Consider the following 20,363-nt stretch of genomic DNA (forward strand, 5'->3'; position numbering starts at 1 on the left):
TTTATCTCTTCCTGGTAGTGACCCTTATTTTTATCACTCTTGCCATATTATTAAACGAATCGAGAAAGGGATATTTTGTGATATTGATCATGATAATCATCAAGAATATCCTTCCAAACGATAAGATCGATATATAGTCGGGTAAGGAATTTCACAGCTTTTAACAGTTTAGTTAACTATTTTATATTAATAATTAGTCTCAAGTAACTGATGCAAATAAAAAACAAAGAAGAAAGGTATCTTATACTTAGTAGGATATGGAAATTAAAATCTCAACAAGATATACATGGAGATCGATCGATGAGACTGGAAACTGGAAAGTGGTGATCAGTTTTAATATTTAAGAGGAATGTTTTAGCCATAAATAGATTTCATAAAAGTAATTAACTCACAAACTGGAGTGATTTGATGTGGTACATTAATTTGTAAATTTATTTTTATAATAAAGTAGATTTATTAATGTATCACATGAAAACATGTTAATTTGTGAGTTTATTTTTATGAAATATCTTTGTAATTGTATCAATACTCAATATATTTAATATAAGATCACCCGTGTCTTAGTAATAGGTGGGAGGGGGATCCAAGACGATATAAACAAGGGAAAGAAATGGCAAGATCATCAATCTTTCTTTCTTGGCTAAGTCGCTGGTGACAAAAACTATGCGAGGGAGGCTGTACGTGGGAGACTGCAGTTTCTTAATTGACTTCTTTTTAATTAATTAGTTTAATAATGTTGGACAGAATATTAATATAATCACGAGTGACTATGATCTTAATTAGATTTAATTATAATATATTATATCTTGCTCTCCATCCTGCTTTTTACACGTACAATATATGGTCCCTCTTCAAATTAAAGTACTCATGTCTTATTTCCAGTTGGAGATATGCTTCTTCTTGTAGGGTTGCTAAGTGACAAGAAGAAAGTAACAAATTAAAGAGAGTATTTAAGTGCAAGGTGAAGATGATGATGATAATTAGTAATTCCACACTTAATTAAGTTGTGCATGACAATCTACATCCAAAAGATTAGTGCATGCATGCGTCGGACTTACGCATAAGTGATGACTAAATAAATTAATTAACTACTTTCTTTGTTAATTTACATATGATCATGCATTCAACTAATAATTAATTAAACACTTATATATATTTATAGACTCAGGACGGAAAATGGGGAATTAATGAAAGTTAATTAATTAATTTCGTGTTGATGACTATGTTGTTGCCATTTCAAAGTGATTAACATAATTAACATGATTGGTACTACTATATAGTGTTAAATGATAACAACAAAGCTTATATTTACAATTTTTTCCGAGGTTGATGGTTCTGATTAACTACATAATTAATATATGATCTATTTTAGGTTCCAATATTGTTGGGCACTAGGGGTGGCAAATCATGTTAATAGGTTGTGTTCGTATCATGTTAAGGCATATATATTATATAATATTATATGGGTCAACCCGAACGTGACCCGTTAAGCTTAACATGTCAATATCTCAAAACCTAACACGACCCATTAACATAACGGATTGACACGACATGACTCATTTTGACTCGATAGTGAATGCTATGAAATAGGTTAAACATGACACAACACGACTCGTTTCAATCTGTTTATGTAAATGAGTTGAACAGACTCGAAGTTAACCCTTTTGACTTGATTAAATTTAACATAATTTTATAAAAATGTTAAAATCACTATATCTACCAAAAGTATAAAACTAACTACACAAGTCCAAAATTATAATCCGAACAATAAAGATACCAAAATTAAAATCCCAACAATACCAAATATGATAAACACGCATATTGTAAACACACAAATCCCAAACATGATAAACACAAAAATCCTAAATATGCATCATAAGTCCCAAATTGTGAGCACACAAATCCCAAATATGCATTATAAGTCCAAAATTATAATCCAAACAATAAAAAACATACATTGTTACAATCCCAAATATGATAAACGCACAAATCTAAATAAATTTAGAACTTGAAGGAAGTGAAGCGTCCTTCTTGCTCTTGTTGATCTCTAACTCCATTAGATCTTCAGTTAACTTGTTCAATTTTATTTCTTATGTTCCTATTAAGAAAATGGCATCAGTAAAGTCTTATGTCAAATAAAAGTATTGTATTGAAAAATTACAGTCAATTATTTAATAAAATAAAAATAATGTTACCTTGCTCGCCATATAACCAATCTCCTTCTATTGAAGAGATCATTAAACAACAAAACTCAGATGATCTATTAACAACACAAACTAACAGTTAACTCAATACTAATTTATACAGCAATAAAAAAGTTGTCCAATCTCCCCTTTCCCAAAACCATATTGACTATAGAGATAGTAGACATAAGTACCCTACAACCAATTCCCGGCTATTGCCACACAAATAGCAATCAGTAGAATACATCTAATGGAGAAAGAAAGTTGATAGAGAAAGTAATATGGAGAAAAAAAAATGGAGAAAGAAAGTAATATGGTCAAGAAACCAACTAGATCTAACCAACATTGACCCATCACATGTGGAAACATAGTCCTTATACTAGGCACTATGCCTATGACCAAAGGGAACAAAAGAAGCCGAGGATTTGCCATCCAAAAACAACAATGCTCCTCTTTGATGCCACCAAAACAATGAAAGAGATAATGAAACAACTAACACGCAACACGAATTTGTTTCCTTTCCCTAAGTTCCTCATAAACCAACCAGATGTATAAAACCCATTCTACTAGTCTTAGCCACTTCAAAATCAAAGCAATACACAAACATTAAGTCACTTGCACCCATTAAGAAATAGAATTCCCACTTATAATATCCAAATTTAGAGCATCCCTTTCACCTATCTTCTAATGACTTTGCCTTCAAAAGCAATAAAAGCAAAGAATTACCAAATGCTAATTAAACAAAACCCAAAATCAACGAAAAACAATGCAACCTGCATATCCATAAAACAAATCAAGATCCCAAGAAAAATAGAAGGCATTCCTAATTCAAAGATATCAGATCAGATCTAAATTCACAAGACCCACATACATATAGATATATATATATATATATATATATATTTATACATATAAAAGCACACATTGAGGATTTAAAGAAAGAAAATAGGGAGATCTAAAGAGAAGTAAAGATCCAGAGGTGGGATACGATATATGAAATTTGGTCAGTTTGGTATGTGGAGGGGGGGTAAAATGGTAGTGTACGTACCCATCATGAGAGAGTAAAAAAAAAAGGGAGTTGTTCTTGAAAGAATTGAAAGCAAGTAAGGTGTTGATTTGGTCCTTGTTGTTTTTGCTAAGCTATATTACCCACATTAATCGTGACTTTCATCATCAGGCTAGATCTAATTACCCACATTAATTTATACATATTAGATAAATTTGTTGGATTCCAATGTCGGGTGATAAGTGTAGAAGGAAAACAAAAACAACAACTACAAAAAGAGAAAGACCTCTTTCTATCTCACTGCAGTTAGGCTCTTTGAACTCAGTCAAAGGAATAAGAGCTGCAAAAGAAAAACCCATATCAAATTAGATTGGATCAAAGTTTGTATAGATCATGATCTTGAATATTAAGATACTCATTAGCCAGATTTTGCCCAAAGCTGGTGACGAGACTCATCGACAGAGTTGGCCGGGTTGATGTGGATGATGAAAAGGGTATCTCCTTTGTCAGCCAAATTATCTATTGCCATATTGCAGGGCATTCTTGCTACTCTTTGAGAAGTGAGAGATGGCCTGAGACACCACCGTGAGACAGGGTTGAGACTTGAGAGACATGATCGAGAGTTGGGACAAAGGGTGAGAGTCTGAGATGAGACACTGACTGTTGAGGCTTGAGCGATGATGCTGTGACACGTGAGGGAGGTGGGTGGCTCATGTGGGTACCGTACTACCGTGGGTCATTGGGTTAGGATTTTTTGGATGGCGTGAGTGAAGTTTGAAGACTAGAGTGAAGATGGGAGTGACTGTCTGCATGGTTGTGAGTTAGGAAATTAGGGTTTTTTTAACTTTAACTTTTATGTATAAATGTATAATTATATTTTTAACTTTCTTAACGAGTTAAAATAGGTTAATCCATTATCGACCTGTTAAGCAATCGTATCTTAACGGTCAATCCATTTTTACTCGAATCTGATAAGACTAAATCCAAACTCATTATTATCGTGTCATATTCGTGTTAAAATAACGAATCGTGTCATATATTGTCACCTCTATTAGGCATGCTAGCTCATGTGAGCCATGCAGATTATCATTAATGATAGGAATCCATGATGATATCAATATTAGCAATCCCCATTAATATTAATCCTTTAAAAGATTCTCACTTTTAGTAGTATATATATACACTCTGATCTCCATTTCCTAATTGATTGATGTCTGCAGATGATGATCTGCAACTAGCTTATTCATGTCCCACGCCTTATAACAATGCAAGGAAAAGTGGATGAGAAAAATGAGGAAACTAACTCCAGTAGTACTGCTCATGTATATATAATAACAATCAACCAAAGGGAGAAAATTAAAGGCGCACATGTTTTCCTCTTCACGCATTTATTTCTAGCTAGATATATATACCCACATATATATAAACCATACGTGTCATAAGGAGTATGGAACATAAGGAGTATGGAACAGTACTAGGATAAAGCTATATATTATATGTATGTCTTGGGTTATGCGAAAGCTAATTAGTTCAAGAATTAAACTAATTCATTAGCATCACCAATTCACCATAATTAAGTACTGCATGCAATATTCAATTTGCATATCCTTAATAATTTCGATCCATGATATAGTCTGAATAAGCTTAATAATTTTCTCTTTAATTTCTCCAAAATCTGAGTTTTCTTTATCATTATCAATTTAGTCATCCAAATTCATTATATATATATATATATATATTAATTACCAATAAATATTGTATATTTTCTCTAAGTGATATAGGATTAAAAATGAATATTTGAACCAATAGTACTAAATAGATAGGTGTGGGGTGGCGTTGAAGCCAAAGTTAGAAATCGTCCTCGCAGCCTCGCAGGCAGTAAATAGCTAGTTGGGTTGGCTAAATTATTTTAATCTCCATCTTACTAAAATCCAACTTCTTTGCTTCAAATCGGGTGATATATCCGGTGTTAGGGCCTCATTTTGTCTCCATCGTCTCGATCTCCTCAGCCCCCATCCCCTGCCCTATATTTAACCCTTTTCTCCATTTCCATCTTTCTCATCAAGTTTTCCCATCTTAAATGTTAGCATATATGCTAGGTAGTTAGTAATATGGGTGCTGAACTTGGCCTTCTCTCCTTGACCCAGCTCCAAAAATTGGCTCTGTCCCAACAAAACAATCAAAATCGGCATCAAATCAACTCTAGCACTTTTACCCCTGCAGGTGTGTGGATGTGGAACAGTACTATGCAAGCCCACGAAGACGAGGATTCATGGGAGGTTAGAGCTTTCGCAGAAGACACTGGAAATGCCATGGGAACCACTTGGCCACCGAGGTCTTACACGTGCACCTTTTGTCGGAGGGAGTTCCGGTCAGCTCAAGCTCTAGGTGGCCACATGAACGTGCACCGCCGTGACCGGGCGCGGCTCCACCAAGCGCAGCCTAATCCCACCAGCAGCAGTCCCACCTCACCTTCCACTTCCTCATTTATAATCCCAACTCAAGAATTTGTCACCAATGGCGGATTGTGCCTGCTCTACCAATTGCCAAGCCCTAGCGGTGCTGCCTTCTCTTCAACACCAATAAATGCATGCATCGAGTCTCCTTCCACTCTTCTCTCAATCTCACCCTCTCCACCCAACAACTTAATGTCTCCTTGCTCTCCCTCCATTAACTTCCCACTGTCCGGGTCACCAGGTACTAATTCTTCTCGCTGTTACTCTAACAAAGCGATAGAACCTTCACTAACCATAGATAATGGCGATGAAGATCTTGATCTAGAGCTTCGGCTAGGGCAGGGACCGACGACATCGTAAGAAGCAAGAAAAATGGAAGAGAGTGCCATTGATGTGTAAGATACAGCCTTTCATGGAATTTGTCTGAGAATTTTTTTTATATTTATTTTATTTTCATTATTCGATCAATCGATGATTGACATTTGGTTTGTGCGTGTGCGTGTACGTGCGTGTGATGTAGAAAATGGTGCAAATGGAAGGAAAAAAAAAAAGGAAGCCAAAAAGAGCTAAGCACCATGTAAATTCCAAGAAAGCGAAAAGAAAAATTATTTGAAAAGAGTAGTGATGAAAGAAGATTAGGGTTTTGAGTAATGGACCGGTAAAGTTTGCAGTGCACCGTCATTTTCTGTTCCAGAGTTTCTGAGAAAAGTCTGTCTGGCCATTTGTTTCCGTAGGGACTACTATATATATGTGTGTGTATGTATATATATATATTAGACAGCTTCTTCGCACCTCTTTTTTCCACAAACCACGAATATGCCATTTTCATTGGATTTTACAGCAGAAATGCTTCTTAGCTAGCTATATTTATGCCATTCACTGAGGAGGGCATGAAGTCATTAAGCAACTCAGACTGTACACATATGTCATCGTGTAGAAGAAGGTAAACCTTGTCTAGCTATAGCACGTACTAAATCCTTACAGATTTAAAAGCTCACATGATTTCTTTTTAGCCCTCAAAATGTTCTTTCTTGTACAACTATATATATTCTCATCCAAACTACTTTTTAAGTAATTAGGATGCCTTTTGGATATATAACGAGGAAAATCCGTGCATCCTGGAACGTCCGAGTAGACACCTGGAGCTGATTAAGCTAGCTAGAAACGCACTTAGTTAAGCTAGCTGGGTATACAATAAACTCGATCCAGATACTCAGGCCTAACCTTGATATGATCCTAGCTGCTTCACGTACGCAAACAGCTTAGGCATCCCAGATAGGAAGTACTGGCCGGTCTTATCCCTGGCTTGCCATCCGTCCATAAACATGCGCAGGAGCCAGCAGGTAAGGATTTAATTAAGCATATATATATATATATGCTAGTTAGCTGACAAAAAGAAAAGAAAATCAAAGACTATTGATCATCTTCATGCTCATCATGAAGCAAACCAAAAGCGGATTTAAATTAAGATCAGGAGCAATAATATTGGTATTTGTGTAACACTGCCGATCATGTGACATGCATCCATTACTTATTAAAAAAAAAAAAAAACTTGAAATTCAAAAAATAAAAGATAATTATTAACCTCTTGATCTTCAAAGAGACAACACAGCTTTATATTTTTCAATAATAGACTATTTTTCATGGCAATAGACTACAACCCAATGACTTATACTTTAACACCCCCCCCCCCCCCCCCCCCTTTTTTCTCTCACCATAGCATAGCACAAAGACATGCAAATATGGTCTTTTAGCATTTACAGAATCCCTTGATCATTACCGGCAAAGCATTCTAAACCCTAACCATGAGGGAACCTTTATATATTTATATATATAACCCATATATAGTTTTGTTGAAAACAAGTACTTTAGTTGTCACTTAACATTAATACATAAAAGATTCTACAGGAATCTAAACTAAAAAGTTCCCTAGCTTACTTATAGAAGCTGGAGGCTTCACGCATTAGCATTGGAACCACCAGATCATATACTTAATTTGATCATGCTTTAGATGATTTCGTATATATTTGTAAATTATATATTATAAAAAACCATAATATATATATCATAATTTTAATGGTCATCATTATTTCATCATCCTTTGATGTAATATTAAATGATTGGTATATATGTGAAAAAAAATCAATCTTTTAGTACTCATAGGATCATTATTGTTAAGAATAATATAATACAAATAATTAAATCTACACCTTCCTATTAACTTAAACTTTTGGAATAAGCAGTGATTTTATATGGTATCAGAGCAGATGTCCTGAATTCGAATTCTGACTCTACACTCTATTCTATTTGATTAAATATTCTACGTATTGGGCCACCTATTGAAGGTAAGTTTTACACACATGTGAGGGTAAGTGTTAAAAAATATTATACAAATAACTAAATCTACATCTTCTCATTAGCTTAAGCTTTTGGGACAAGTACTGGTGATTTCACAATTATAAAAAGATGATAGTTTAAAGAATAATAATTAACATTCCTCATTCAAAAAAAATAAAAAAATATCTATCTTCGATAGATCTTATGGTAAAAATATTCTATTCTAAAAAATCCACCATATATAGCTTTGAACTTTGAAAAGTATTATGCACTGAACTACACTCCTTTACATTATATATATATATATATATATATATATATATATATAAAATATTATTTCCGTCTGCATTCTTATAAATATAATGTATGGTATTATGCTTTGTTTAGATGTTATGAGAAGGCACTAAAGATCACGATCGAGCTTGCATGAATCCTAATTGTGACTGATTTAGATCATATATTATCCAAATTAAGAAAATAAAGATATCACTACAAGAATAAGGTCTTGTTCCAGCAATTTTATGTTTGATGGAACAAAAATTGTTGCAAAAAATCTTTATTTGCAACAATTTTTATATGGTTGCAAAATTTTTTACATCAAAATTCGAAATTGGTCTTTTGCAGCACTTTTTGGCTTTTTACGTCGACTATAAATTGCTGCAATATTCAAATTAATTTTTATGGCGATTTTTGAACTTGTTGCAACAAAAAAGTCGCTGCAACATCTAAAAAAAAAAAAATAAACTTTTGCAACGGTTTGGATATTAGTCAACAAAACCGTGCGCCTTAATTATTTATACCCACTGTTTTTCACTTCCCCCCCCTACAGATCTTCACTTGGCCGATCGATCTTCACATCTTCCCCCTGTTCTCCGGCCCCCTGTTCTGAAGCTCTTCCGCCGTCGACCCACCGCGCTGGCAACCCAACCAAGCTCCGGCCCTCTCTCGCCGTCTACAGATCTTCCGCCGTCGACCCCCCCAAGCCCGGCCCTCTCTCACATGGGTTCCCAGCCGCCGTCGAAGTCCAACAAGTTGGCATGGGTTCCCAGCCGCCGCCTCCTCAGCCGACGCACCACCTCCTGCAAATGAGGTCCGTCGACCCCCCCAAGCTCTCCGTCTCTCGGCCGTGTCTCTTCTGCTCTCCCCCACACGGATCGGCCCCCTGTTCTCAACTCCGACCCTGCGCTGCCTTCCTCCACGGCGCAGCACCACCGCTCAGTCAGCCCTCTACACGGCCGCTCCCATGCTCCACAGCCCCTCCACAAGCTCACCGTCTCTCTCACCGTCGATCTGCTCTCCCCCACACGGATCGAGCTCCACCTCATCTCCTTCAATGCCATAAACGAACCCGGCCAGAACAGAGTAAAAATTTGAATTTGTAATGGACGCGGTTTGCGAAATATTGAAAATGTAGATCGTTGAGGATGCAATCGATAATTGCAGCGGGAATTTTCTGGGACTGCGACGTTGTAAATCGACCCAAACAATTAAGTGCAGCGATTACAATCGGTCCTCCAAAGCAGTTGCAACGGCTTTCCTCTGTTTTTTCCATCAGTAAAAAACGATGGAAAACATCTGTAAAGCCAACGATTATAGACATTAGCTGAGTTCCAGCATAAGCAACGATTATATGGCGTCCAACATGCGACGAAGCAACGATTGTTGGTACAGTCCATCAGCTGCGAAATATAGGGTGATTTCCGAAGGATTCAAGAGCTGCAACAGGGCGTATCCTTTGTAGTGTATATACAGTACCCCAATGCTCAGACAAGAAAAAGTACCAAAGTACTGGACCTAGTGCAGGTAATTTCTTTGATCAATACACATGCACTCTGACTCTCCTATATATATATATATATATATTATATATTTATATATATTTGAAGAGACAGAGAACTACACCATGATACCATATACAATCTAGCCAAACTCTAACAATCGGCCAAGATGAATAGAGAGAATTTTGGTTAATTTCCCACTATATTCAAACTATAAATTAACCACATGTACAACCAGACCATGCCGAGGGGATGATCCATATATATGACCATGATCTCTAAGGGGGTTTCCCTATTAGTACTATATATATTTGAAAGATTTGAGTTAAATATAATATATTAATCATGTACGTACTAATGAAGCATCTGGCGAAATGATCATTATCTTTAATATTGGCCAAGGAGGAACAATGTACCGTACAGTTGGAGATCATAGTGTACGTTAATGGCACTGAATGGAAATATATCGCCTGAATCAATCTCGATCCACTGATAATTACAAGCAGAAATTAATACTATACGGGCTATATATATATATCCTTAATGCACGGTTTAGTCAGATCTAATTATGATTAATTACCTTTAATTAATATATTATTGATAGTCAATTATAATGAGAAATCTTTGGTGAAGATCAGTACTGCCATCGGCCGGCGTAAGTAGTGAGAAGATGATGATCAGGTTCCGTGCATGTTTTTCCTTCAACCTTTTACATCAGTAGTACTGTACTGGCCGTCACTGGTTGAATTTTTTATTATTATAAAGCTGAAACATAGTTAATAATTACCAGCAACGAGTGCATACTCCCGTATTATCCATTTCCTGTACGTATACTAATCAATCCTATGTACGCATGCCCACTGTGATCACACTTATATATATGTATATATAAATGTATCTATGTGTGTATATGCATGTGTGATCGATGTATATGAGGGAACTAACCCACTCCGGCCGATCTTGGCGGCCCGCGTATAGGGGTGTAAAAAAAATCGGTAAACCAGACCGGACAAAACAGGTGGGATCGATCCACTCCTGAATTTGGTTCGGTCCGGTACCGGTTTTATTTTTCTTAAAACCGATCACAATTAGTCCGGTTTTAATTTTTCTTTTTCTAAAGTCAGACCGGACCGGTTTATATATATTTTTTAATTTTTTATATCGTATATAATATTTATATATAATATATAACTATATTTAAAATAGTTTTGTAGTATATGATAAATTACTAATTAATATAATATTAAATTTTAAAATATTATATCATTTCGCTTATTGTATTAATAGTTATACTAATATTATATAGTGCATATTAATAGTTATACTAATACTATATCACTATATATCTTATAATATATTATAATATATCATTATATTATATATTATATTATATCATTATAGTCTATAATACAATTATAATATATATTGTAATATACTATAATATATTATCACTATAGTATTATTTATTATAATATATTATATTATATAATAATATAATATAGTATATTGAAATCGAAAAATGGGACCGAACCGGATCGAAAATCGATAAAACTGAAATACTGATTTAAGATGATAACTGGTATGTAATCGGTTTTGAAAAATTCAAAACTAATATATACCGATTCGATCTTAAATTTTATCCAAAATTAGACCAAACCGGATGTCCGGTTACACCCCCTGCCCGCATGTATAAGAGTAGGACAGCTAACTGAGATGCGGCCGGCTAATTCAGCCAAAGAGAAAGAGAGGTTTGAAGAAAATGACACAGACACAACTTTCTCATAAAATAATATTAAAATATCATTACTTTTAGAGTTTTGTTTCAGTACTTTATGGGTTTGAGTTAAAATAGAGATAATAACTTATTAAAGATATATAATATATATCATTTAGAAAATTTTTAACTTACAGCTTTTGTTTTTTTTTATTAGTTTTGTTATATACAAACGAATTCGTGTACTGATTTATATATTAATATTACTGCATTTATATTTAAAATTCAAATTGATACAATTTTTATTAAAATTTAACTTTCTAACTAATAATTACTATAGAATGATGATCAAAATATTATTTCATACTCTTTTCTTAAACAATCAATCCCAATCATGAATATATACTAATGAAGTTCACATGACCATTAATTCATACCAGATAACGTTCACAATTTTTTTTAAAAAAAATTGCATGTATAAGTTAACCGATTTGATACGCAAACGTACAACTGACTCACTCAACAATATTCACGACAAAAGTGGTTTAAATGCAAGTAATATAAAATAAATTTTCATGTAAAATTAAGTACTGCCTTGATTGGAATATTTTTCTAAAATCACACTTCCATGAAACAATTAGTGCAAGCTAGCAAATTAAAACGCTAGATCGATCATGAGTACCTCGATCGACTTTGATCATCTGTATCTGGTACTCGATCAAAAAACTCAACTTCATGATGTCCCATGCAACTCGATTGCTAGCTCTCACATGATCCATTTCAAAAATTCTAGTTTTAGATCACACGTTTTTCAATGCATGCTTTCTCAAATATTATAAAGACGTGCTTATTGCATACAATCGAGCTAGCTAGCTTGCATCGATATTGCATTTTCATATTATTTTCAAAATTAATTTATCTGTCGATCCTACTCTGACGTTTTGATTTAGCTATATATATATATTATTTGTCTCTGCTGTCTATTGGGTAGTGATACTAGTAGTTGTTGTGATTTTTGGATTGATATTTGCATGGTTTGATGGTTTTAAGAGTGAATGCGGAGTTTCAAACCCAGAACATCGAACATTGGGGAGTTGAGCCATTCTTGCGATATTATGGTAATTTTGTGACACAGTAGTACTATATAGTACACAGCAATTTGTGATTCAAAGATCATTTGTATCTTTTTCCTGTTTTTTCTTTGACTATTTTCAACGGGACTGTACCTAAAACAGTGATATATGCTTGGCATGTCATTCCTGGACTCTTCTTCGGCCGGGTTGGTAGCTAGGCCTGCATATGCTGGTTACAGGGCTAGCTAGGTACCTTGTATATTAAAGCATGCTACACCTTTCACAAACTCAGATCTTCCCCTTTTTCCAAAACGAAAATAGACATTCCCCAAATTAGGCAGGTAAATTAAATAAGCAAACTTAAAACACAGTATCTTTTAGCCATTCTCTTACACATGCAATTTGCAAAGTACACTCCTTGCCTGCCTGACCAAAAAGAAGGCAAGAAAGCGAAGGAAGATCAAAACAGTAAGCTCGATCTGTCATCCGCATTACTCATATTATATATAAACAAATTAGGAGGCAAAAAAAAAGAAAGGGGTGGGTGGGTTGGTGGGGGGGGGGGGGGGGGGGGAGCGGCTTCATGCGTGTACAAGTACTACAGGTGGGGTTTCGTATTCCCTGAGTGATCAGTAGGGTTTGAGACTTCCCTTTTCTCGAAAACAGAAACAAAGATGTTACTGTTGTCTACTGAATTAATTACCTTCTGGGTTATTACTGAATCTTGTAAATTTCGTATGTTCAACTACGTACTGTGCTTGTGTAGGGACCCCCAGCCATCCCCTAATCTATCCCTCTCGTGGACGTGGACCCCCACCAAAAATCCTTACCTGGGGACATGCAGAGAGCCAGCTAAGAGTGTACATATTTCATTATTTCAATTTCTTGGCCGGACAAAGTAGTAGTGGTTGGTCCCCCCCTCTCCCTCCCCCTCCGGCCCCTTGACTGGATGATAAAGATCGATGCTAGGTGTCCCCATTCTTCATTCATCTCAGCTGATCTCCCACTCGCTCTGCCTTCTGCATGTGTATATGTATGCACATATATATATATATAATATATATATGAGAGAGAGATCTTTGCAGATAAAAAAACCCTAGCTATCTGGGAAACCCTTGATGAAAAGATATTAAACAGACCCCAATGCTTGACGTCCTATAAATTCTTGTTTTATCTGACAGGCTGAGTAAAATCGACCAAGATTCGGACAGTTAAAAAGAAGAGCGGAGAAAGAGAGAGGTGGTGTGACGGGGTGGGTGGGGTTTGTTAAAAGCAATGCTTCTGGGAAGTGGGTTTGAGGTATAGTCGTGGTCATGAGTGCATGGGCTCGGATTCCCAGTCGCCAATCCATAATCATTGCCTTTCTCTTATCCTCATCTGCATCGAAGTCTGTCTCCTTGCCCCTCCCTTCTAAACGGTTGACTGCTACTATAGTGACACTTGAGACAAATTAAGTGCCCAAAAAAAAAAAAAAAAAAAAAGCACTTATTCTAAGCAGTACTGCAGAACCATTCACGTTGCCAATAAATATATGGAAAACGAGAATCTCTCGAATCTTTATTTTTTATTTATTTAATGATTAACTAAGTACATTTTAATTGGTTTGTAACTTTTTTTTTTACAAATTTGTTTAAAGGTGTTTAAAATAATATTTTAAATTTTATACCGTACCAACCAGTATTTCTCTTACTGGAATAATGTCTAATATAGAAAATACATTTGTTTTGTAATGAGTTAAATACCGGCCTTACCCGTACATTTTAGTCAATGTCGATCAATTTTCGATGTACCAGCCATATCAATACCATACGAAATTAATAAATTTTTGTAATTAATATAAAAATCCTAATTTGTTTTCATAGTTTTTCACTTCAATTCTCACATATGGAGGCTATTTTCTTAACTTAGAAGTATTATTGAGTTTTATAAATATGTTTTTTAACTTTTTAAGACTTACATTGATATTATTTTGAAATATAATTTATACATATATAATTAATTTATTATATATAAACTATCCCGAAACAATATCGGTAGTACCAAAATAGTTTGTTCCAGTGCTTAACCTAAACGGCCACCGAAACGATATTCAAAACATTGGTTTGAAAAATATTTGAAAAAAACATAAAAAATAGTAGTGCTATTTGCATTGTACATGGGTCACCTTTCTAAATGACCCTAGCATTATCCTAAATATGTGTGTGTACTGCTACTCCCACACTAAGAAAGGATATCGAAATGTGTACTAAATAGTATTTTGTGTTCTTTTTTAAAGCATGGATGTGTATTTTTTTTTTTAAATACTAAGAAAACAACACACACAAACGTTTAAGGAAAAAAACACAAAACACAGTACACTAATTGGTACACATTATGATCAGTACCTTTCTCGATGGAAATGATATTTTTTTAGGGACGTAACTAGAATTTGGTTTTTGGGGGGCATTGGCAAAGTGTGTGCTATGTGACGCCACCAAATTCCGTTTGGGATCGGACGGACATTTGAAGCGTCGAGACATGCAACACAAGGTTACCTGCCCCCGTTCATGACATATAAGATGCAATAATCCTAACATGCATCTAACATTATGCAATATTCGCAGCGGATAATTTTTTTTTCTTTAGCAATACTATGCACCAAACTGAAAATATCCCAATACTTAAAACATACTTCATACATAAAGATCCATTGAATAACTAAGATCATAGCACTATTCCAAAATAGTTATGATCCAAAAGTACTGGAGATGCAACTCCATCGTACAAGTAGTAATTTAACTACTATATTAACATTAACGACGCACCGTCGTTCAGTCGACTGTGTCTAGTTGGTCAGCTCCTGATCCTCCTTCAGGTCCTGTAACAAGATCTACCATTCGGGGGGAATGGTAGTTGGGACTACCACAGTGAGATTTGATTACAAATCTCAGCAAGTTAACAAAAAACTTCCATACAGACTAATGATGCATATATGACAGTAAAAGTATAAATGCATAATCAAATTTATAAGTAATTAAAGCATAACTTAGCGTACAACATAGCATAATTGACATAGCTTAAATTGAATCATGAACTGAACTTGACTTGACATGAACTTGATCTGAAACTTGACTTAGCATGAACTTGTTCTGAAACTTGAATTAACATGAAAAATACATACTCCACAGTTGTTGTGGCCCCATGTATTCTACGTGTAAATACATACTCCACAGTTGTTGTGGCCCCATGTATTCTACACAAACTTGACTTAACATTAAAAATACATACTCCACAGTTGTTGTGGCCCCATGTATTCTATGTGTAAATACATACTCCACAGTTGTTGTGGCCCCATGTATTCTATACATCACTATGCAGTTAAATACATACTCCACAGTTGTTGTGGCCCCATGTATTCTATACATCACTATGCAGTTAAATACATACTCCACAGTTGTTGTGGCCCCATGTATTCTACATAAACTGAATATACTCAAGATGAAACGTGACTGGAATATGAAAGGACTGAAGTCCTGACGTAACATAACGTGACTTGAACATAATTTGAAATACATAACCAACTTGAGATAATAACATTTCGTAACATGGCATAACATATAACAAACAACATATTTAGCATGACATATTTGTAATGTATAGTAATACATGACAGAATATATTGTGTAACAGAAAAAAATTGATGACAGAATAAATTCTGTATAATAGACAATTACATGATAACTTGGTATGGCATGACATATATGATAACATACATACATACACTGTAATTCTTTTACTTAGCACACATACACAGTAGACTGCTAGTAAGTTAAAAGCTAACTTACCTCGATCTCCGCGTTTCTTATAAAACTTCAAGTGCGATCACGAGGAACTGTAATTAGTGATTCTAAAAGTTAGAACTAAATCACTAATAATTTGAAATATGGAAAATACTAACTTAAAGAGTAAAATTTTCATTTTACTCTCTACATGTGGGAAAATGACCGTTTTACCCATAACTTAAGGATTTTGCATACTAACTCCAAAAATTTCTAAAATTTACATTCCTCATGTAAATCTTGTCCTAAACTTAAATATCAACTCAGAAAAATTTAAAACAAAACACAACTATGAAGAACACACTATGGTCGAAACATCCATAGGCCATTTCCCTTTATTTTTTGTTGCAATTCCTTCCAACTTCAAAACTCATGCTTAAACCAAAATTTTGCAACAAAGTATGGTTTTGAACTTAGGATTGGAAGATATCTTCCAATCCTAAGTTCAAAACCATACTTAAAAACATCCATTTAGAAAAAACTAATAATCAACACCAAACTTTTTTGTAAAAAGATCCAAGCACTTGAATCACAAGTTTTGACCTTAAATCAAAACATCTCCAAGAATTTCAAAAAATCAAATCTTACTTCTAACATATTCATAATATCATCCTAACATCAACCATGCTTTAAATCATCAAACTAAAGTCACCAAAATCACAAAATAACATTTGGAGTTTTTGGTTTTACACTTAGTCCAAAAACATAAACTTTTCCCTCAACTAGTTTTGATAAATCTCTTGATCTATGACTTATAAATATATGATCTTCAAACCAAACCATCACATGGTTTAAAAAGATGTCCTAAAACATATATAAGCTTCTAATTCAAGATCATATGGTTAGAAATTAACCAAAACATAAATTTAGCCAAGAATATCCACACTTTGACTTATTTGAATATCTCTTTGCATAAAATTTCATATCTTTGAAACTAACATCAAATATCTTCAAAATAATAATATAACATGTATATAAGATGTTTAGGATCCTCCAATAAAATTATCAAAGTCATTAGAATAGGTTTAGACCACCAAAGAGTTAAACTTTCTCAAAACAGAAACTGTTTTTCCTCTTCCAGTTTCTAAGTTTCTAAATCTAAGAACATCTTTCATCAAAACCTTTAATCATGCAAAAATCCTCAACCAATAGTCACATATACATGTTAACAATACTCCATAAAAATTTCGGACCAATATCTATCCATTAGCTTGGTCAAAAACTCCAAACTATAACATATTCTCCAGTTTATCTCCCAGAATGACCTTTCTATAGTTTACACAATATTTGACTGACCAAATGATCTTCAAATGGGGCAAATAAGATATCCATGTAAACTAGACTCAAAAAGGAACAACTTATATGAAGGAGACTTTATGATAAAACACTTACAACAGCTTCGAAATGGACATGCAAAAGATCTCCTAAAATCTGTCCGAGAGAGAGTGTTTGATAATCTTTTATTAGAAGGAGTAATTGAAGATAAGTTCATGGGTGCTGACTGGACACATTTATGGACGAGATAAGGGAGGTGATAAGGCTGGAGTTGAGAGTTAAGTGTGGTTTTCTCCTACCCAAAATATCTATAAAAGATTATCTCATAATATTCTATCCAATAATATCTACAAAAATCAACTTAAGATATTTTTATCTAATAATATCTATAAAAATCAACTCAAAATATTTTTACCCAATAATATTCACGAAAATTACCTCAAGATATTTCTTTTTATCCAATAATATCTACAGTTTTGAACAGACGTTTTGTCCGAAAATATGAAAAAAATGTTATTGCGCCATAAGACTTTAAATAACCCTCCGAGTCTAATGGCACAAACCATAATACATTTTGATACTTCTAACTATCTCCAATAATCAAAAATACACTTCTGATACCATAGTAAATAATAACACTAACTATGTAGTTAGACAAAAACCTATACGATTAATGGATTCGTGAAAACTTATGGGTTTTTCACGAGATTCCTAAAGTTAATAGAAATTTCACAATTGAATTTCTAGCGGACTGTTACATGCTATGTGTCAGTATTATAAGTAATATATGTTTTTTGATTATATAAAAAATAATAATCATACGCTATACAATTGTATACAAAAAATACATATCTACAAATCATCTTATAAGATCCTTTTTCTTAAGATTTTCATAATTTGCTAGAGACCTTTAATAAGTGAACAAAAAAGACTTGTGAATAAGAAATAAATTTCACTAAATTTCACAAAAGTACGTAAGTGAATAAAAAAAAAAAATACGTGAGTTTCTCACAAAAAAAATCACTAGAGCACGAAGAAGAGGGTAGTTGGGCCTAAGTGGCTGGTTTAACGCAAGTACTCTCATTTTGTCAACAAATCCACTATTATGAGATTTTGTTTGTTACAATTTGATCTCATATTAGTTTTCTACTCTTAATGTTCAGCTCAGATGCTTAATAGCAAATAAATAAATAAAAATAGAGAGCATGTATGCCTATGGCTCATCAATGGCTCACGCTCAAAATAAATTATAATCATCATGATTCATAAACTTCTAGATTTATAGATTTAGAACATTAACAATGAAAATGAAAGGAAATAAAATAGAATTGTTCTTGCAATTAAATAATAATAATGTACATCAGTACATGTTAGATTAACATACTCGGGATTGTAAATCTAGTGTTATTGGTGGGGACTGCTTTCGGAGAAAACCAACCGGCAACTATGGTCTGTGCAGCTGAGCTTTGCCTCTAGCGTTAGTGTTCTAGAGAAGGAGAATAAAGCTTAAAAAGACGGGCTGTGTAGCAGTGTTTTAAATTTCGTACTGTACCGGCCAGTATATGCCATACCGGCCACTGGTCTGGTATAGAAATCGTATTTATTTTGTACCAATCCAAATACCAGCCGGTACCGGTCGTACCGGTCGATATTTCAGCCTGTACCGGCCTACGTACCGGTCGGTATTTCAACTTTTACCCTTTTTTTTTTATTTCTTCAAACTACAAGTTTATTTTTTGACCCCCAATTCAGACCAGATTATTTATAATTTATATTTATGTATTTATGTATAATTTATTCATATATAGATTATTATTTTGGAATATAATTAATATATATTTATATATATAATTTATTTATATATTGACTATTCTAAAACGATATACAAAAAGGTATCGGTATCGAAATATTTTATTCTAATTATCTTGACAGATATGATATCTGATACTGTATTTAAAATATTGATATATAATAGACAAAGAGATACACGGTACGTACCATATAAGTGATGGATTGAGTAAGTGTAAGTGTGTCATAATATAAAGTCAAAATAAGATTAATCCCACGTCGAATGCTGTTTTCAAATTAAAATTTGTGTTTAGTTAGTAACATGTCAAATCACTAGAGTTAGAATGTTAGACTGTTGTAGGATGTTAGAGTCTAGGGTGTCTGGTGTTAGATTGTCACCGATTTTGCAGCAAAATTGCCATGAGATGAAGTGAAAGTCATCTATATTATATTAATTTTTAAAAATATTTTTGGGGGCTACCTGAAAAATTACTATTATATTAATTTAAAAAGAAAAAAAAAATTGGGGGGAGGTACCCTACCTTTTATACAGTTCCACGTCTGTATATATTTATGTCAGATTATCTGATTTTATTTTTACATGACCAGGCTATATATATATATGGTATATTATTATTGATTAGGGTTTGTCATGTTAGAACATGTGATATATGCGTGGAGAAATAAATTAGAGTCAACTACACTTGAGTAGCCCTCGAACTACCACACTATTTGCAATTACTTTCAAACAATCAATTTTGACATGAGTTCCCTTAAATTGCAAACCAATTGCAATGCCACAACCCTTATATATGAAGTTGCGCTGCGTGACAAAAACATCCTTAAACGAATTTAAAAAGAAAAATTATTGGAGAGAAAAATAAGTAAAAAAAAAAAAAAAACTGTACGTGGGTTTGTTTTTAATTTAATAGAGT

The 20,363-nt window shown here is 33.9% G+C and overlaps 1 protein-coding gene across 1 annotated transcript; it reads left to right on the forward strand.

Annotated features, from left to right (window-relative positions):
* The first annotated feature begins 5,065 nt into the window (after nt 1-5,065).
* On the forward strand, nt 5,066-6,574 carry LOC122289446 (transcriptional regulator SUPERMAN-like). Its single transcript, XM_043096431.1, has one exon. The coding sequence runs from the start codon at nt 5,301-5,303 to the stop codon at nt 6,003-6,005; it is 705 nt and encodes a 234-aa protein (XP_042952365.1). The 5' UTR covers nt 5,066-5,300; the 3' UTR covers nt 6,006-6,574.
* Nucleotides 6,575-20,363: the final 13,789 nt, after the last annotated feature.

This window comes from Carya illinoinensis, chromosome 12 (assembly GCF_018687715.1).
Source record: "Carya illinoinensis cultivar Pawnee chromosome 12, C.illinoinensisPawnee_v1, whole genome shotgun sequence".
NCBI classification, from domain to species: domain Eukaryota; kingdom Viridiplantae; phylum Streptophyta; class Magnoliopsida; order Fagales; family Juglandaceae; genus Carya; species Carya illinoinensis.

Coding starts and splice junctions, on each gene's coding strand:
- LOC122289446 (XM_043096431.1), top strand. CDS start 5,301: ATGGGTGCTGAACTTGGCCTTCTCTCCTTGACCCAGCTCCAAAAATTG.